Genomic DNA, 16623 nt, shown 5'->3' with positions numbered 1-16623 from the left:
ACACCGGAGATATGCTCCGCAACATAACGCACCACGCGACAATATGATATAAGGTAAACGTCGCAAGATACCCGTTTATGTCGGAAACGGAAAGGATGGGCAGCACCAGGATATCAAGATATTTGATATGCTATAACACTGACTTGGCGGCCATCTTGAAAGCCGCCATCTTGGATATAGCGTAAGGTATTGAAATGAGAAGCGGGGTATATGATATATCAATGTAAGGTAAAATGCAAAAGGAAAACCAATTATGTAAACGCGAAAAACACATGTATGATGGTATGGACGCGACGAAGTATAGAAGACTCGGGCAAAACCAACGTGTATTCGAAGGGCAGAATAATAGGGCAAGACTCCACGATAAATGGTACGCGACAAGTAACTGCAACAGTGTCTGTGCATGGAAGTGCATCCGCCTTGACAGATTATGCCTTCCGAGGATACTGGGATTCCGTTTGGAACAGTGAAAACCACAATTTCAACCCGCGATACGATCACTCGTTTGGAGACTACATAATCTACAAAGGACTACCTCTTATGGAACAGCAATTCGGCACCTCACTCCGGAGTGTAGGACATATCGTCTTGGATTGGTGATCAAAAGCGCGACCTACCTGTGATTGAAGCCCACTCCTGGACACCGTTTTGTACGTTTCTTGTTCAATTTTCTTGTTGTTTCGTGTGAACAAGAGACATTTCGGCCCACATTTGTTTAAACAACACTATCTGAAACAAAGTGCGTACGGATGGGAAAGTCCAGCCCTGTTCTAGCTTACATTTCTTTACGAATGTATCTTTTCCTTTGCACGGTTTGCTACACTGTTTCACGACGGTCCCAAACAGTCACAATATCAGAGAAAGGCACCAATATCCTCGGAAGGCATAATCTGTCAAGGCGGATGCACTTCCATGCACAGACACTGTTGCAGTTACTTGTCGCGTACCATTTATCGTGGGGTCTTGCCCTATTATTCTGCCCTTCGAATACACGTTGGTTTTGCCCGAGTCTTCTACGCTTCGTCCCGTCCATACCATTACACATAAGTTTTTCGCGGTTACATTATTGGTTTTCCTTTTGCATTTTACCTTACATTGATATATCATATACCCCGCTTCTCATTTCAATACCTTACGCTATATCCAAGATGGCGGCTTTCAAGATGGCCGCCAAGTCAGTGTTATAGCATATCAAATATCTTGATATCCTGGTGCTGCCCATCCTTTCCGTTTCCGACATAAACGGGTATCTTGCGACGTTTACCTTATATCATATTGTCGCGTGGTGCGTTATGTTGCGGAACATATCTCCGGTGTTTCTGGATGGGGGCAGCTCTAATTTGGCATTTTTTCTTCTTTTCTATTATATGTTCTCTGGGCGAAGTTTGAGTCGGATCTGATCGTGCCTTGTTCTGTACGTTGCTTGTAAGATAGATAATAACTCATATTTTGTATGTTCTATAAACATTAATAAATTAAATAATAAATTTAAAACTATACGTGTTACAACATTGGTTTAAGGAAACAGTTATGTACAGGTTTGTAAAAAGATTTAGATCATGCAGAAACAAAATCTTTTTGACGATAAGATAAGTTTCAAATACCGTGTTCATTTTTCCTAAATTATTAGATCAGAACCAAATTCGATTTCACTAATCCAATGTTTCTACTTATTTTTATGTATTTGCTCTTTAGAAATATATTTAAATACATATTTTTGTTCCCTCAGGGCCAGAATGCAAATATCACATGCATGTCACCAAATGACAAACGATATGAAAGATTTGGATATACGTGGACGAAGAATGATCAGCTGTTAGCCGTGACTCCAGGGAGAGAATTGATCGAAGACTTGTATCCTGTTGGAACAATATTAAAAATCTTTGATGCACAAGTAGGAAGTAATAATATTTCATTTCTTTTAGCTCAATGATACATTTCTATTTTTGGATTATATGTTTCATACTTAATTTAAATTAAAGTGAGTGAGCAAAGTTTTTATGTACACACTTGTAAGTTTGTTTAAAACCGTTTTTCTCAAAGGCAGTTTGAGCTTACACTGACCAAACTTTTCACGTAAGATTGTTTGGGGCTACTTTCTCAAAGATGGTTTGAGCTATATATTAACCAAATTTTTTACGTAAGATTATTTGAAGCTAGTTTTCTGAAACATGGTTTGAGCTGCGTTATCCAAATTTTTCACTTAAGATTCTTTGAAGCTACTTTTCTCAAAGGCAGCGTTGGCAAATGCCATTTAATGAAGTATGATTAGAGGCAAAAGTTATACACGCAATTTACATATTGTTTCGTAGAGCAACTATCAGACTTCCTCGAGACAAACGGAGGAATTTTACTGCAATTTTCTTTTACGTAGATGGACGTTAGTTTCTGTACAGTACAGTCAAATTTATTGTCAAATGAATGTATAGAAGGTTGTATATCCACTTTTGCTAGTGAGTGCACATAAAGAAATGCAGCAGGCGTTCTACTGACAGTTCGCACTCAACATTTCTTTAAAAAATGTCATGTTTGTTTTCTGTCCATATGACAAAATTTATGGCATTTCAGATATGACATTTATGGCATTCAAAATTATGTTAAAACTGTTTTGGTTATGGATATATTTGGTGTGGGTCAGTCCAAAATAGTCACACAGCAAATACATTCGTAACCGAAACAATTAACTTTTCAAAATTGCCAGGATTTTTTCTCAGATAGAGAAGAGAAATTTTGAAAATAAGCACGTTAATTAATAAATCAGTTTCAAAAGTATTATTTGCTTTTATTTTCAGGTATTTTATATAATCTATAAGCATTTCACTTCAAATGCTAGAGCTTGTATAAATATACAGTATAAAATATAGTTTAAAAACTGTAGAATAGGGTTGAAGAAAATTAGGTTCACGTTACCCTTAAGACTAATACGTGAAATCTAGTACTAATATCACGAAGTTCATGCTTGATTCCTTGGAATAGAAGGATCTCCAGTTGTGAACTATTTTGTCCATTGAAATATATGAAGAAATTTTGCTAATGAAGAAGGTATTGGTTGAAATTGTTTTGAGGCTGTAGACCGGTGCAAAAGACACTGTCTGTCCTATGGACAATAGCTTCATTGTAGCACAGCATAATCTAAGGCCAGTGTCTTTCACATACGTGTACTTGGAAAAGGTATCAATACGAACACTCCTTTGTTGTAAACGTTTCAGCAATTACTAGAAGTAACCCTAATTTCCACTTAAAGCCAAACTTTTCTTTTATTCGCACATATAATCTTTCGTTTTATATTTGAAATAGAATGTTTGATACCTGCAACAGAGACTGGCTGTTCTTTCAGTGTCTATATTTTTAGAATCTTACTCTCTCTCAGAAACATCCTAACTCTTCTGCCTTATGTCATCTATTTATAAATATTAAAATGATATAGTAAAAGTCATGAATATGGAAGCAAAACCTGCTGAGTCCATTTTTTTAAATTTTGTCAGGAAACTAGAAAAACGTGTCACGCCCTTGTTTCAAAATTGTTTAACATTTTTTTGTTTAGTGGTAGATTTCACTCATCTGCATTGAGTAGCCTACTAACCACTAAACAGAAAACAGTCCAACAATTGTGAAACATAAGGTCTTCACGTTTTGTTCGTTTCGTGAGAAAATGGAAAAATGGACTTAGCAGGTTTTGCTTCTATACCCCTGAAGTGTGCGTAGTAAGAGGATACGAGTGATATTTCTTAATCATGTGCTTGCTTTCTATTACCTTCCGTTTAATTATCGGACTGTAAGAATTACAAGAAAATAATTAAGTGTAATGCAACAGCTTTGGCAACCAATTACTGAGATACATTTTTTTAATTATTATTATTATTATTTACCGTAATTGTGGACAATATTTTGGGATGTGGGTGATAAACGTTAGGCCAAACTCTTCCTTTAGCATGTGCATATTGCAATCATATGGGCATTGGTTGACAATGTGATTATGCTAGACTTGTAGGAGATTTTTATCTTCAGAAATAAGTTACATAGTTTAAGCAGAACTCTTCATAATTATCCTGTTTAGCTGTTTATATGGTATGAGTATACACATGTAGTTATCAAAATAATGAAAGCGCCTGAAGAAAATGTAGCTAACCAAATTAACACACGGCATAAGACCACACCAGTATCTCGTACAAAAGCACTGATTCGTCATAAAATGGAACCATATGGGTCATAAATGGTTTCCAGGCAAATATTATACGGTCCTTCATGCAGTGTAGCACTCAATTTTGTTAGCGAGAATGGAAGAGAATATCTGCTCCAGAGTATGAGCTCCAGAATTAACCATGGGCGTCCAGTATATTGTTAAGGTCTGATCATTGAGGGGATCAAGGGAGTCGATGTAATTTGTTACGATTTTCTCGACAGATTTCTGAGAGTCCACACCTCAGTAGCTCCAGCAGTGTGAATTGACCTATTGCCATAATGAAAAATAGAATTATTGGTGGGAAACAACATCTGAAACATAGGTTAGTTGATTTGAATTACAGCATCCAGGGCCGACTCTACTATATGCGCAAGATGTACATCTTCATGGGGTGGCAAAATCTGTCATGACTATATTATTTAAAATAAATATTTGTTGAAAACATACTTCATGATGATGGTAGTAAAATTTACTAAGCTGGCCTTCTATGTGAGTATTATATTCATAAATCATTAGTTTAAGACCACGTGGACAGTTCTAAAGCAAATGGTCAAACAAACTCCAGCATGAATTGCATGATTGTTGTCAAATATAAGAGCTCAATTCTCGAACAGTAGCAAACACCTGTCACATTTAGTTAGTTATCACAGTTTTGATATGAAAACTTGCCTTGTCTTTGTCACAAACAAGTTCCTTATCATGAAAGTGGATTTTTTTTTTTTTTTAATTTAACAGATGTAGAAGGAATATGGCGAAATAAATATAAAAGAGGTCGTTGCCTGAAATTGCAAACTGATATATTGAGATTGAAGCTTGATATTGAATTCTATTAAAAGGATTACCATCTTTCCTCTGCAGGTATTTGCTTTATCTTTCACTAACATAATAGATTTATTATTTAAAGAAAAAACATACACAACGAGATTGTATTTGTGGTGTTTAGGTCTTTTTGATTGCGAATACTTTTTCCCTCTCCTTCGTTGTTCATGATGGAGTAGCATACTTAAAATCGTGACTTTTAAAATTTTTTTTCCTAGAGAAAGGGGAGACAAATGATGCTATTGCAGGGCGACAAATTGCTAGAGTCAGCCTTGTTAGCATCTCGTTCAATACCGAGGATATGGAAGACGTGGACCTATTGCTTAATGTGGAATCCGAACCTCGCGAGCTTCCATAGAGTCCCGGGTCTCCAGCGACAGAGGCGTGTACGCTAACTCTATAACTATGAGGAAGTTCATCTGAAACCTAGGATCCACAAACTATCGAAATTATCACACAACGACAATCACTTACCATACGAATCCTCAATGTAAGCACCTGATATTTCTTACACGTAGCAAACTATATCTAGGTGTTTCCGTTATTTTGATAACTATCTGTAGATAGTGTTTACGTTTATACTCTGATCAAAAGAAGAAGCGAATTGACATTTGAAGGAGTGCGACTTGTCCTATTGCTACGTAGTGAGTATTCCGCTTAGGTGTGTCCGCTGTGGTCCCTCCACTTCGGTTGAAAAGCACTTATGAAAATTTATAATGTTGTTGTTTGTTCCTACAGAAACTACCAGTGCAAAGGCTATGATTGGCCATCTCTCGGTGACCTTAATAAGATCGTGACGTAGTTTCCTTTCTTAAAACAAATTTCCATGTGGTTTTTTAGCTGTCAATTCGTTTCTAATTTTGATCAGAGTATAGTTAGTGCTTGTCACAGTTGACATCAGATTAATAAGGTTAAGTGAAAAGTTTACAGATAGACATAATTTCTATCACAGCTTTTGACAATAACTATTTTCCCACAACTAAAAATCTTTCTATTTTATATTTTTTGAAGGCTTCTGCAGTGTACAGTTGTAATATCATTGGCAATATGGCTGTTGGGAATGCAAGTGTTCGAGTAGAAGTTGTTGATAAAAGCAAAATTCCTGTTTGTGCAGAAGAAGAAATGTTCGGAGTGGTATGGCCTTCCACTGCTCCTGCACATACAGCTATTCAAGATTGCCCGAAGCATTATTTTGGAAATGCATCTCGAGTTTGCAGCCTAGTGGATGCCAAAAGGACCAAATGGCAGTTGCCAGAGTTTTCAGATTGTGAATCAGAATATGTGGAAAGTATCTTCAACAATGTGGGTATTATGGAGTGCATTTTTTACTACTTTTATTTTAAGAAAAAAATAATAATCTCTTAATCGTAACACAGCTTGCCATCGTTGTATTTGAATGAATACACGAGGATAGACTAGGGTTGTCATAGTATTCTTAAATGCCAAAATGTGGACACACTTCCATCTCACTACTTCATTATATAGATAGATAGATAAGCATATAATAAACATAATAACAGTGGCGGTTTTGTATTGAAGTGACTTAGTCTGCAAGTCACACTTTCTGAAAAGAATGACGTTGTCAATCCAATGTCAAAACCGCGAATGTGCTAAATTTGACTTTGAGTTATAAGCATTTTAATATTCAACTTACCCCGAAAAATCAGTATATAGATTAAGGTACATGTTTTAGGAATTGACGATAACTTCTAATATACTTATATTTCACAAATGGGACTTTGTTATTGGAATCTGTGTGCCACAAATAACATGAAACTGCACTTAAGTGAAAATAGCAAAATTTGCACATTCACGGTTTTGGCATTGGACCAACGTGCTTTTTAAGTAGTGAATTGTTCCGGATTTCAAAAAAAAAAAATCATATTGATTTTCAGTCATTTTTTTGCATTCAAATTCTCTCATATAAAATCAACCATGTCCATGTTAAACTCTTAACTACCAGCACTACTGATTTTTCCATGCTTTACTGTAGTTCCGAACATCGACTCGATCTTTGCAAGGGTCACGGTGGCTCAGTGGTAGAGCGCTTACCTCTGGTGTATGGAATCCCTGGTTCGATCCTCCGCAAATTAAGTTTGAGATGGACAAAAGGTCAGTAGGTTTCTCGCGTCTACTCTCGCAAATTTTTGAATAAAAATTCATTTTATCAATTATGTGCAAATTCTCATTGCTTATCATTAATTAACCTAAAACACACCTGTTGCAGTAATTTTACGACAACAGTGTTGCCAGGGGCCGCGTTTCTTTCAAAAAGCATCCATTTTACGGACTTGCATTAAATAGCCTTTTTACATGGCAACACTGTATCAATCTTGTCACATTTTGATACCAATGGATAAATGTTGATGCATACTGCACATATAGACAGGAGTTCACCCGCAGGAAATCAGTTTTCTGCAACTGAATATTGATTTTCTTCATTTTGCACATTTTTTTATTTTTATTTTACACTTATGGTAATTTCTTTCGGTACCACACAAAAACGTTACAAGTTCCAGCATTGGTCATGATCTCGAAAATATATACGTAGAACATGCTTCCATTTGTTTCGAGTCTCAGGTCTTTATCATTCTTAGATCAAAAGATATACGCTATCAAACTTTGGGTTGCGCAACTTTACGGACACACTGTATAAAAAGAAATCATGTATTGTGTACTAGGTATATCTTAATATATTGATCCGAAAATAAATACGTGTAGAATACTGTGTTTAAAAACATATAATCCTAGTTCATTTAAAGAAAAGGAAATTAAGATAGATCCCTATCCCATGTTTTACTTTCAGTTTCAGAATTTGGTGTTGGGATACCAAAATACCACTGCATTAACAACGTTATCAAGTTTACTTCACTTTTTGGAAAATCGTACTCTTGTGTACCCTGGTGAAGGAGAGAAAATAATTGATATCGTGAAAGAAGTGCAATCATATTTAAATAATTCAAACGCTATGGAAGAATTCTTAGAATCATCTCAAATTTTTTACCAATTAATGGCACTTCTGCTTCAATATGACTATTCAATTATTAACAAAAAGGTGAGATTATTATTATCTTAGAACTTTACTCATGTATCAAAGGAATATAATAATAGTAAAATTATAGCTAAGTAGCGTTCAGTATGAACAGAAATTTTCATCTTCTATTCTTTATAAAGTGTGCAAAGTAGCTCAAAAAAAAAAAAAAAATAATGCATGTTTGAACTTGTTTCTAGCGCAAGCTAGTTTTTCTCTTTGTTGCTTCCTGTCAACAGTAATCATCATGTCGGAGCAGAAAGTAGGCCTACATGATAGTATTGTAGAAAATTGTTATCGTCACAATTTTTTTAAAAAATAATAACAATATCATTAGAATTTAACGAAAAAATGTCCAAAGGTGAGATTTGTGCCAATCAATTTTCAAGAGAAACAAAGAGGTTCTATTGCCAAGGGTTCCAGAAAGTAGACGTTGATCCATAGGTGTAATAGAAACTACTTGTCAAGCCCTATTTGCAGGTACTGTTATTTTGGCCCTATAGCCTCAGGAAGTTGGTCAAAAGGGGAGCAAAGGTAAGACGGACATTGGTGACTAGAGAAACTGAGAGATTTTAAGGATGAAATCAATATAGGAATAAGATCAGTATGCAACCGCATTTAGCATATGTCAGAAGCACCCATAGAGGATAGCGCTAAGCTGAGATATCGGCATAGGTTATAGATCGAAGATTAAATAAACTAGATATCTCGAAAGAAAACAAAGATTGACGAAAAGACATGTCTATTTTAGAACCTTTCAAGAACTTGCATACTACATGCAATTTGTTTCAAGGAAACTTCAAGAACATAGTGAAACTAATGAGAGATCATTCTTCACTTGAGTTCCATTTTGACTCATATATAGCCTAATTCATGTAGCTATAACTACAAAATAGATATTAATATTAATACTAATAGGTTTAGTATTATTGATCCAAAATGTCCAAAATGGGACACAACAGTCAAAACATCTCTACGAAATGTATGAGTATACGACAAATAAAAAGGCACTTTAAATAATTTTTAGGTTTCTATAGTAGATGCTCTTGATTTCTTGTTACCCAAAGCTCGCACTCTATCCCCAAATTTTATTTCTGGATACAATTTTGTATATAAATTTACCACTTGTTTCGTCGAAGCTTTCGACTTGCTATTTTGAATTAATTAAATTGGGAAAACGTGATTAAATCGACGCAATAGGTTTGTCTGTCAATTTCCTGCATGCTAGTGACATATATTGGCGTCAGGCAGCTACACTTATTAGCTTTGACTGTTTACTATTAGGAATTAGCACTATGAATGAACTGATGTGTTCTGCTATTTAAAAAAATATAATTGTATTCATGAGAAAAAATAATCGATTTATATTTTGTTTATTCACAGAAAGTTACTGAATTCCAACAGACTATGAAAGCGCGTGCTATTATCTGGGGCTCTTTGATGCCTGTTCCCTTCTCAGGTCATATTTCATCAAATTCGTTTGTTGTGGATATTGCATGTCTAGATGGAGGAGTTATCCATACTCAGCATGTTCCTTCACATTCTGTGAGGTAAGGTTGCTTTAAAACGAATAGTCTTTACGAAGTTCATACAAAATGATATTTCGAAACATAAATACACTTACATAATAACTTCAATTATTTTAAAAATGTATTCGTTTATGTATAATAAAGTAAATTTATTGTATATCTTGTATACTTATCTTTGGGCGTTGCAACTAACTACAAGAAAACAGATAGGTAATCAGTGGCGGCTGGTACTATATGTTGCATAGTTGTGCAACCGAATATTTCTTTAATACTGAATATATTTTTAAGTATTAAAGTAGTGTATCAGTAAAAAATAAACCTTTGCTCTTGAGCGCAAAACAGTATTGATGCATTTCTTTTAAAAAAATAATTTTAAAAAAACTGAAAGAAAGAGAGTGATATACAAATCCAGTGGCAGCAAGCGTTGCCACTGGAAGCAGTAACATTGAGCATATGGCAGCGAGCTCCTATCTCTTAACATGAGGAAGTGGGTTTATTCTTGCATCGCTGCTATCCTCCCGTATTACGCGTTTCCAGTTGCTACTTCGTTGCAACTGGTATATAGTCAGCTTCTGTAGTAGTTACGAATTCCTCCGTTTGGCAGCGCTTGACTCAATTGATAGGTTGAGTAAGATATAGACGCTTGGAAGAAAGAAGTTAGTCACCAAACAGAAACTAGCAAAGAGCAAATACGCGTCTGGTGGTAGCAGGGGCGGATACAAGCTGAATATTTGGGGGAGGGCAGTCGTTCGAAGTCAATAGATTTTATTTTACATTTATAATACAAAGGTAAAAATTCTTGGGATAGATTTTATTTTTAAAATAAAAAAAATATTTTAAAAAGAGGAGAGAAGTGTTTCTGTACCTTAAAGAAAATAAAGCGGAAAATATTTGCAGTAGCGATGCTTTCTATTCAGAAAAACTTGGCGAGCAGCATTTCAGATTAAAATGATGTCATAGAAGAATTTGAAGCTCGAAAAGAACGAAGAAAGACCTTCCATTCTAAAATAATGCATAGTTTACTTAATTAAATATTGTTTAACTGTGTGCATGAATATATGCAATTTTCTTGCTTTTTTTCTTCTTTTTATGTTAACGATATCATTCATGGCTTACAGCACATGTTATATATTCGATTTATCTCTTGTTCAATAACATGAACGTAGAAGTTTTTGTATATAAATAGTGTATAAACGTACATTGATAGTGGTTGTTTAAAAAAAAAGGAAATAACATATATTAAATCAATATTAGAGAATACACTTTAATCAATAAATATACAAATCGAGCCTAAAAGGACTTTCCTCTTCATATTTCCTGAATATTTTTTGGATAAGACTCAAGAATGCTGGGGGGAGGGGAACACTTGCGCGTAACTACATACCTTTGATATTGCAACATTGCAATCGGTACTTCTACAGACCACGAACCGCTACTGTTGGTAATTAGATTCTTTAAGTATAGATTCCTGTTGGTACATAGACTTATAATCTATAAAAGAAAAATGAAATGACATCTTTAAGTTTTACGTCCCACGGTTATGCCGGTTAGGCTAAAGAAGACGGTAATGATGAGAGATGAGTGAAATGGTGGAATGAAGAAAGTGGGAGGAAACGGGAGAACCCCGAGAGAACCCACGAGCACGGTGTTTGTCCACCACAAAGTTCACTTGCGGGGGCTGGGATCGAGCCCGGGACCCCAAGCACCAGAGGTGAACGCTCTACCACTGAGCCACCGCGCCCCCCCAATCTATAAAAGAGTATACGCATATTTACAAAAAATTACAATTAGCTTCTTTAGAACTAAACACATTCATTAAACATACCAAAACGTTGTTTTTTGTAGTTGATCTTCGTTTGTTTGTATGTTGAAGTTTGACGCTATTTTCCAGCACCAAGGATAGAACTATATAGGACGTGGATCCACAGTTTAAGATGAAATCCAAACCATCTTAATGTTGAATCTTCTTCCACTGGGAATCTAATGTGGCCTCTATATATTTGGTGCAAACATGGTAGCTCACCTCTATTTCCCTGTTTCTATCCACTAGCGGATCCAGAAGATCGTTTCAAGGGGGGAAGTGGATTACCAGGACGATGAGCATATAGTGAAGAAGTCCTCTTTATCTTTTCGATCTTAATATCATGAATATATACCTAATATCATGAAACCAAAGAGAGGAGCAATTGTTGTAGATGAACAAAATCTGGCTTAAATTGTACTTTCTTTGTAGTTCTCAAGGTGAAAGGAGAGATTAGAACGACATACAATGTATATTTCTTGTTTCCCACTCCCTTTCAGATTGCTACCGCAATAACTCCTAAACCTGTCTGACAGATAATGTAAGATGACCTTCTTCGTAGCTTAATTCAAGATGTTTCAAAAGATATATATGAAAACATTACAATAGCCTTCTCGCAACTTAGAGGAAGATTTTGGAAATTTCGGTTGGGGATGAATCCACCCCTATGTAAGGGAAGAAGAGTCAGAAGATGAGGATGACCACCAATGATGTATTCTGCTCATTCCCAGAAATAGGTTGTGTTATTATTGATTTTAATTGTAAATTTTTCCATAAATTGAACAATTGTTTTGTAAGTCATCTTGCGTGTTTGAGCACTTTCGGTATAAGAATCAGAATTTAAGCGACAGCAGTGAGATCCTTCACCCTGAAAACATGGGAAAAGATGCCTCACACTCTAATATGAGCACTTTCATGTCTTCTCGAATTTGGTCACCATCTTGGCTTTCGTAGTAGCTTGAGCACTCCTGGTAGTCTGATTGTAATTCGGAGGTCATAAATGACCTCCGCAAGCATAAAAAATCACACATCAAGATTTGTAGCTCTTTTTAAGAACAAGTTTATGGAACAGCCATTTTGGCCGACATCTTGAATTTTTAAATAGAAATCTTGAATTTCTTAAATGTTGCAAAAAATATGTTAAAAGTGTTTCAGAGGTTATTTTTCTCAAATTTTCATCAGTATACTACCCACTTCCAAATTTTTGCCGCTATAACTTCCTAACCATTCTGTTACCAAACAAAAGTTACTGAACTTTTTATAGCTTAATTCAACATCTTTCAAACAGTGTATTGAGCCATCACAATATTGTAATTGGTAGTGGAGAAATGATAATTTAGATGAGCCTATTTCTGGACACAGCAGTTATTTTGATGACGTCACCACGTGGAATCATGCAAGACGCGCACCCGGAAGTGTTTGTTGGGGGTAGCGGTCCAGGAATACAAGACACTACGTTTATATAGTACGGAAAGTGTATTCTACAGCCGAAAAAACGTTAAGTAGTTTTTAAGCACTGCCACATATATTCTCACGAATAATGATAAAATTAGATTGTTGTTGTCAAAAAATATAGTACAGATTATAAATAAGTTCAAATATTCTGATAGACCCACAGGTGGGTGCGATACTGGTTCATACTCTCTGATCAAGTCTCTGCCGGTGTTATTAAAAAAAAATCCTTCACCTATACATAGCTACTGTGCAACATGGTACGCTGTGTCCGGAAGTGAAGTATTTTCATATATTTACACCAACTTGACCGACTGTTACTAACTCTCCTTACTACTACCACTAGATGCTCGCAAATCAGCAAATTTAATACAAATGGCGCTAATGCTTAACACAGTGTGCTCGAAGGGACTTTAAACACGCAGTTTCTTTTGGGAAGAGCTGACTTCTGGGCCACCTTTTATGTATATACCTACGAGAAAATTTACTGTTTTGTTTTGTTTTCCAGTTATCCATCATGGTTCAGAGACGATCTGAACGTAGTTATAGAACCCTATGCAACAGACCCAACTGGCAATGAAACATTTACATTGGTGATCACGACGTACAAGAACTTATCGAAGTTTCTTCCCTTGCGATACGTATCAAAAATAGGGTAAGTGATATCCAATCAGGTAAATCTTTGTCACTGTTTCTCAAACTATTTCAACAGCGGACCGGAAGGAACAGAATATACTGTTTACGTAAATTTTCACAGATTTAGTTGTTTTAATTCTGTTGCTACTTATTTATATTAATATGGAAAGAAACTCAGTTTTTTTTTTTTTTTTGTTTCTGTGTTTATAATCCAAAGTTTATTACTCCTAACAGTTACTGTGTGATATTATTGTTCTAAATGTACACTCATGTCCAAAATGATTGTCCCATATTTATAACTGTCATTTTGTAAGAATATAATTTGATAATGATTTTGCAGGGTACTTTTAATACTGATACTATGTATATAATACAGAAATGTATATTTGTGGTAAATTTCATAGGAAAAGAATTATAAATACGAAAATTAGAATAAGTAAAACAAAATGTTGCTAAATAGACAAGAAAATTTTTATTTTCGTTTTATTGTTCTTATTTACTGCTCTTTTCACATAAAATTTGGCACATACATGTCTTTGCCGATTATACACATACTAACATTGTAAGAAATACCGGGCGAATTCGTTATCAAATTATATTCCTACAAGAACATATTTATAGACATGCGACAATAATTTTAGACATGAGTGTACATGTTACAACAGTCGATAATGATGCTGATATAAAGGACAGTTTTAATGAAGAAGTAGAACATGTATTCAATCAGCTACAGCGATACGATATGAAAATTCTTAGGATATTTTCAAACTAATTATAAGGACGAAAGTCTGCCTAAGTAAAATGATGACAATAACGTTAGATTCATGAACTTTGCAACATCCAAAAACCTTATACTGGAGAGTACAAAATTCCCACACCCCAACATTCGTACTGTGTTGAAAGAAGATATCTCTCATTTCTCTTATCTGAAGGAGAGACATTCCCTGTCTTCTACCAACACGATGGTACCCCTCCGCATGAGGGAAATTGTGTTCGTGAATATCTGGATGTGCAGTTCGTGGATCGGTTGACAATGTGCTACGATCCCCCAACGTCCCTACCCTAGATTTTTATCTTTGGGAACATCTCAAGTTTATTGTGTATTCCGTTAAAATTCAGGATTGGACCACCTAAATGCACACATAGCAAACGTGTTTGCAAACATACCTGAAAGCACTTTGAGCAAGGTTTTGGGTGAATGGGAAAAAAGAATGACTGACAATTTAATGGAATTGACAACAATCCAACACATCCTTTATTGGGGAGAAATGTGTGTTATGTGACTGACGTTGCGGAAACCAAAAATAGTCATAATTTCGTTATGATTAGTGATAAAGCAAAAACAAACACAGCATTAAGTTCAGGAGAAAATTTAGGTGAGAACAAATTATGACAATATATGGTTTCTATTTAAGAAATTGAAAGTGAATTCAAAATGGCGGATTTCAAGGTGGCGGCCATCGGCGTTATATTTCCTTAAACTTCTTTTCGCACCTGTACTACTAACCTACAGTATTACTTTTGCAATTCTTTTAAAATCCTGCATTTTGTTTGGGTGTTTCAACACTTTTGAACCATCCTGTAATGTGAAAATAAATTTTAAAGAAAATATGTAGTTATTATGTTCATTGCTGTCAAGTAACATTGCTACAAGCTAACCGTAAAATTTCTTACCGTTTGTCATCGTCAGAAACAGACACAATAAAGCGCATGTTGCTCAGCATTAGGTCTCGAAATAATCTCCAGCAGCATCCAATTCCTTTACCAACTTTCTTGCAGCTGCACCATGCCCTAGTATTAAAACTCGTGGTCTTGGCTGAAAGAAGTCGGTGAGTACGTGCTACAGGTTTGTCTCCACGGAGTTGGTTATCAATTAAATGGAACAAGTGGAAATCTGATGTCGCTAAGTCCGGTGAATATAGTGAATGACACAGTGACATCTAGCTAAGTCGCTGAACGGTATCTTTTGAACATTGTCGTTAACATCCTTGCGATTAACCGACGCTAGATCCTTCTGCCTCAAATCATGTTGGAAAAGTGCGGGTACAAGTCCGCAGTGATAGTATGGTCTGATTATATACCCTAACAGCACAAGATGTGCTAGGCATGTGCCATTTAGGTATCTCAGCTACTTTTTAGGTACCAGACACTTGGCACATATGATATTCATGTGCTAAGTATGTACTTCAGCTACCTACAGTTTTAGGTACTTGTTACACCCAATTGATATTTGCAACTATGTACCACAAATATAGCATTTACATACCTGGCCCAGTTTCGCACTCGATGTGCTCGGCATGTGCCATTTAGGTGTTCTAAATCCATCTCTCACATTTGATGCATTTGTTGATTCTTTTTCTAAGCGATTGTATACTAGAAGCAATAAACGCATCAACTTTATTAGATGCCAACTGTCGCCGATCATTTGAAAGTGAATATGGAAGAACCATGAAATGAAGTAAATAGACACTCGTCAATTTGTTATAAAATTACATGCCGAACAGATTTTATCTGATCCCAAACAGTTATAGTCGAATATATGCGGTTAAACGAGCACTCTGTTTAGCCAAATGCAAAAAACCTCAAAATTTATCGCTCTACAAGTGACGTTCTCTTTATCCCCTCTATGGCCAAGTCGGAAGAGCACGTGGCCAGTAATCCAAAGGTTGGTGGTTTGCGCTCACCCTAGGGTAGCCCTACATCTTTTTGCTTGTTTAAAGTGTTGTTTAGACTCACCTTAATATAAACACATTACGCATATAGGCGATTTAACATATTTTGCGGAAGTAATTTTGTGGTTCATTGACGGTTACGGCATCGGGAACACGCCTAGAACATACTAAGCACGTTCCTCAGGTAGATGTCAGGCATGTGAATAGGGGCGGACATAGACTGTGACTATCAGTTGCTATCCATGTGATTTCTTTCTCAGAAGTATATAAGACACATACTGGACACATTCCCATGTACCTGAGGGAACATGATAGGCATACGCCTGCTATGTAATTATGCTGTTAGGGTAGTAGCCGCGACAATTCGTGAAGCCTAGGCTCTACACGAATCATCGAACTACTTTCTCTCACGTGTCATGAATCGGAAGAATTCGGTACGATTCGTGGAGCTGCCTTTCCGACGCACGCTTGAGAAAAAGTGAAACCATAAGAGTGCGCCA

General features: G+C 35.8%; 1 protein-coding gene across 4 annotated transcripts in view; it reads left to right on the top strand.

Moving 5' to 3' along the window:
* Positions 1 to 16623, top strand: part of LOC145676051 (uncharacterized) — a 554345-nt gene that overhangs the window by 497437 nt on the left and 40285 nt on the right. For all 4 annotated transcript variants that reach the window (XM_081746908.1, XM_081746905.1, XM_081746907.1 and 1 more), the window contains 5 exons: positions 1730 to 1894; positions 6014 to 6304; positions 7809 to 8057; positions 9417 to 9583; positions 13324 to 13470. In XM_081746908.1, coding sequence (XP_081603034.1) covers positions 1730 to 1894; positions 6014 to 6304; positions 7809 to 8057; positions 9417 to 9583; positions 13324 to 13470 — 1019 coding nt within the window. The remainder of the gene's footprint in view (positions 1 to 1729; positions 1895 to 6013; positions 6305 to 7808; positions 8058 to 9416; positions 9584 to 13323; positions 13471 to 16623) is intronic.

Source organism: Thermobia domestica, chromosome 18 (assembly GCF_964235325.1).
Source record: "Thermobia domestica chromosome 18, izTheDome1.hap1.1, whole genome shotgun sequence".
Lineage (NCBI taxonomy): Eukaryota > Metazoa > Arthropoda > Insecta > Zygentoma > Lepismatidae > Thermobia > Thermobia domestica.
Note: the sequence above shows the minus strand (reverse complement) of the source record. Positions and strands in the feature narration are given on the sequence as shown.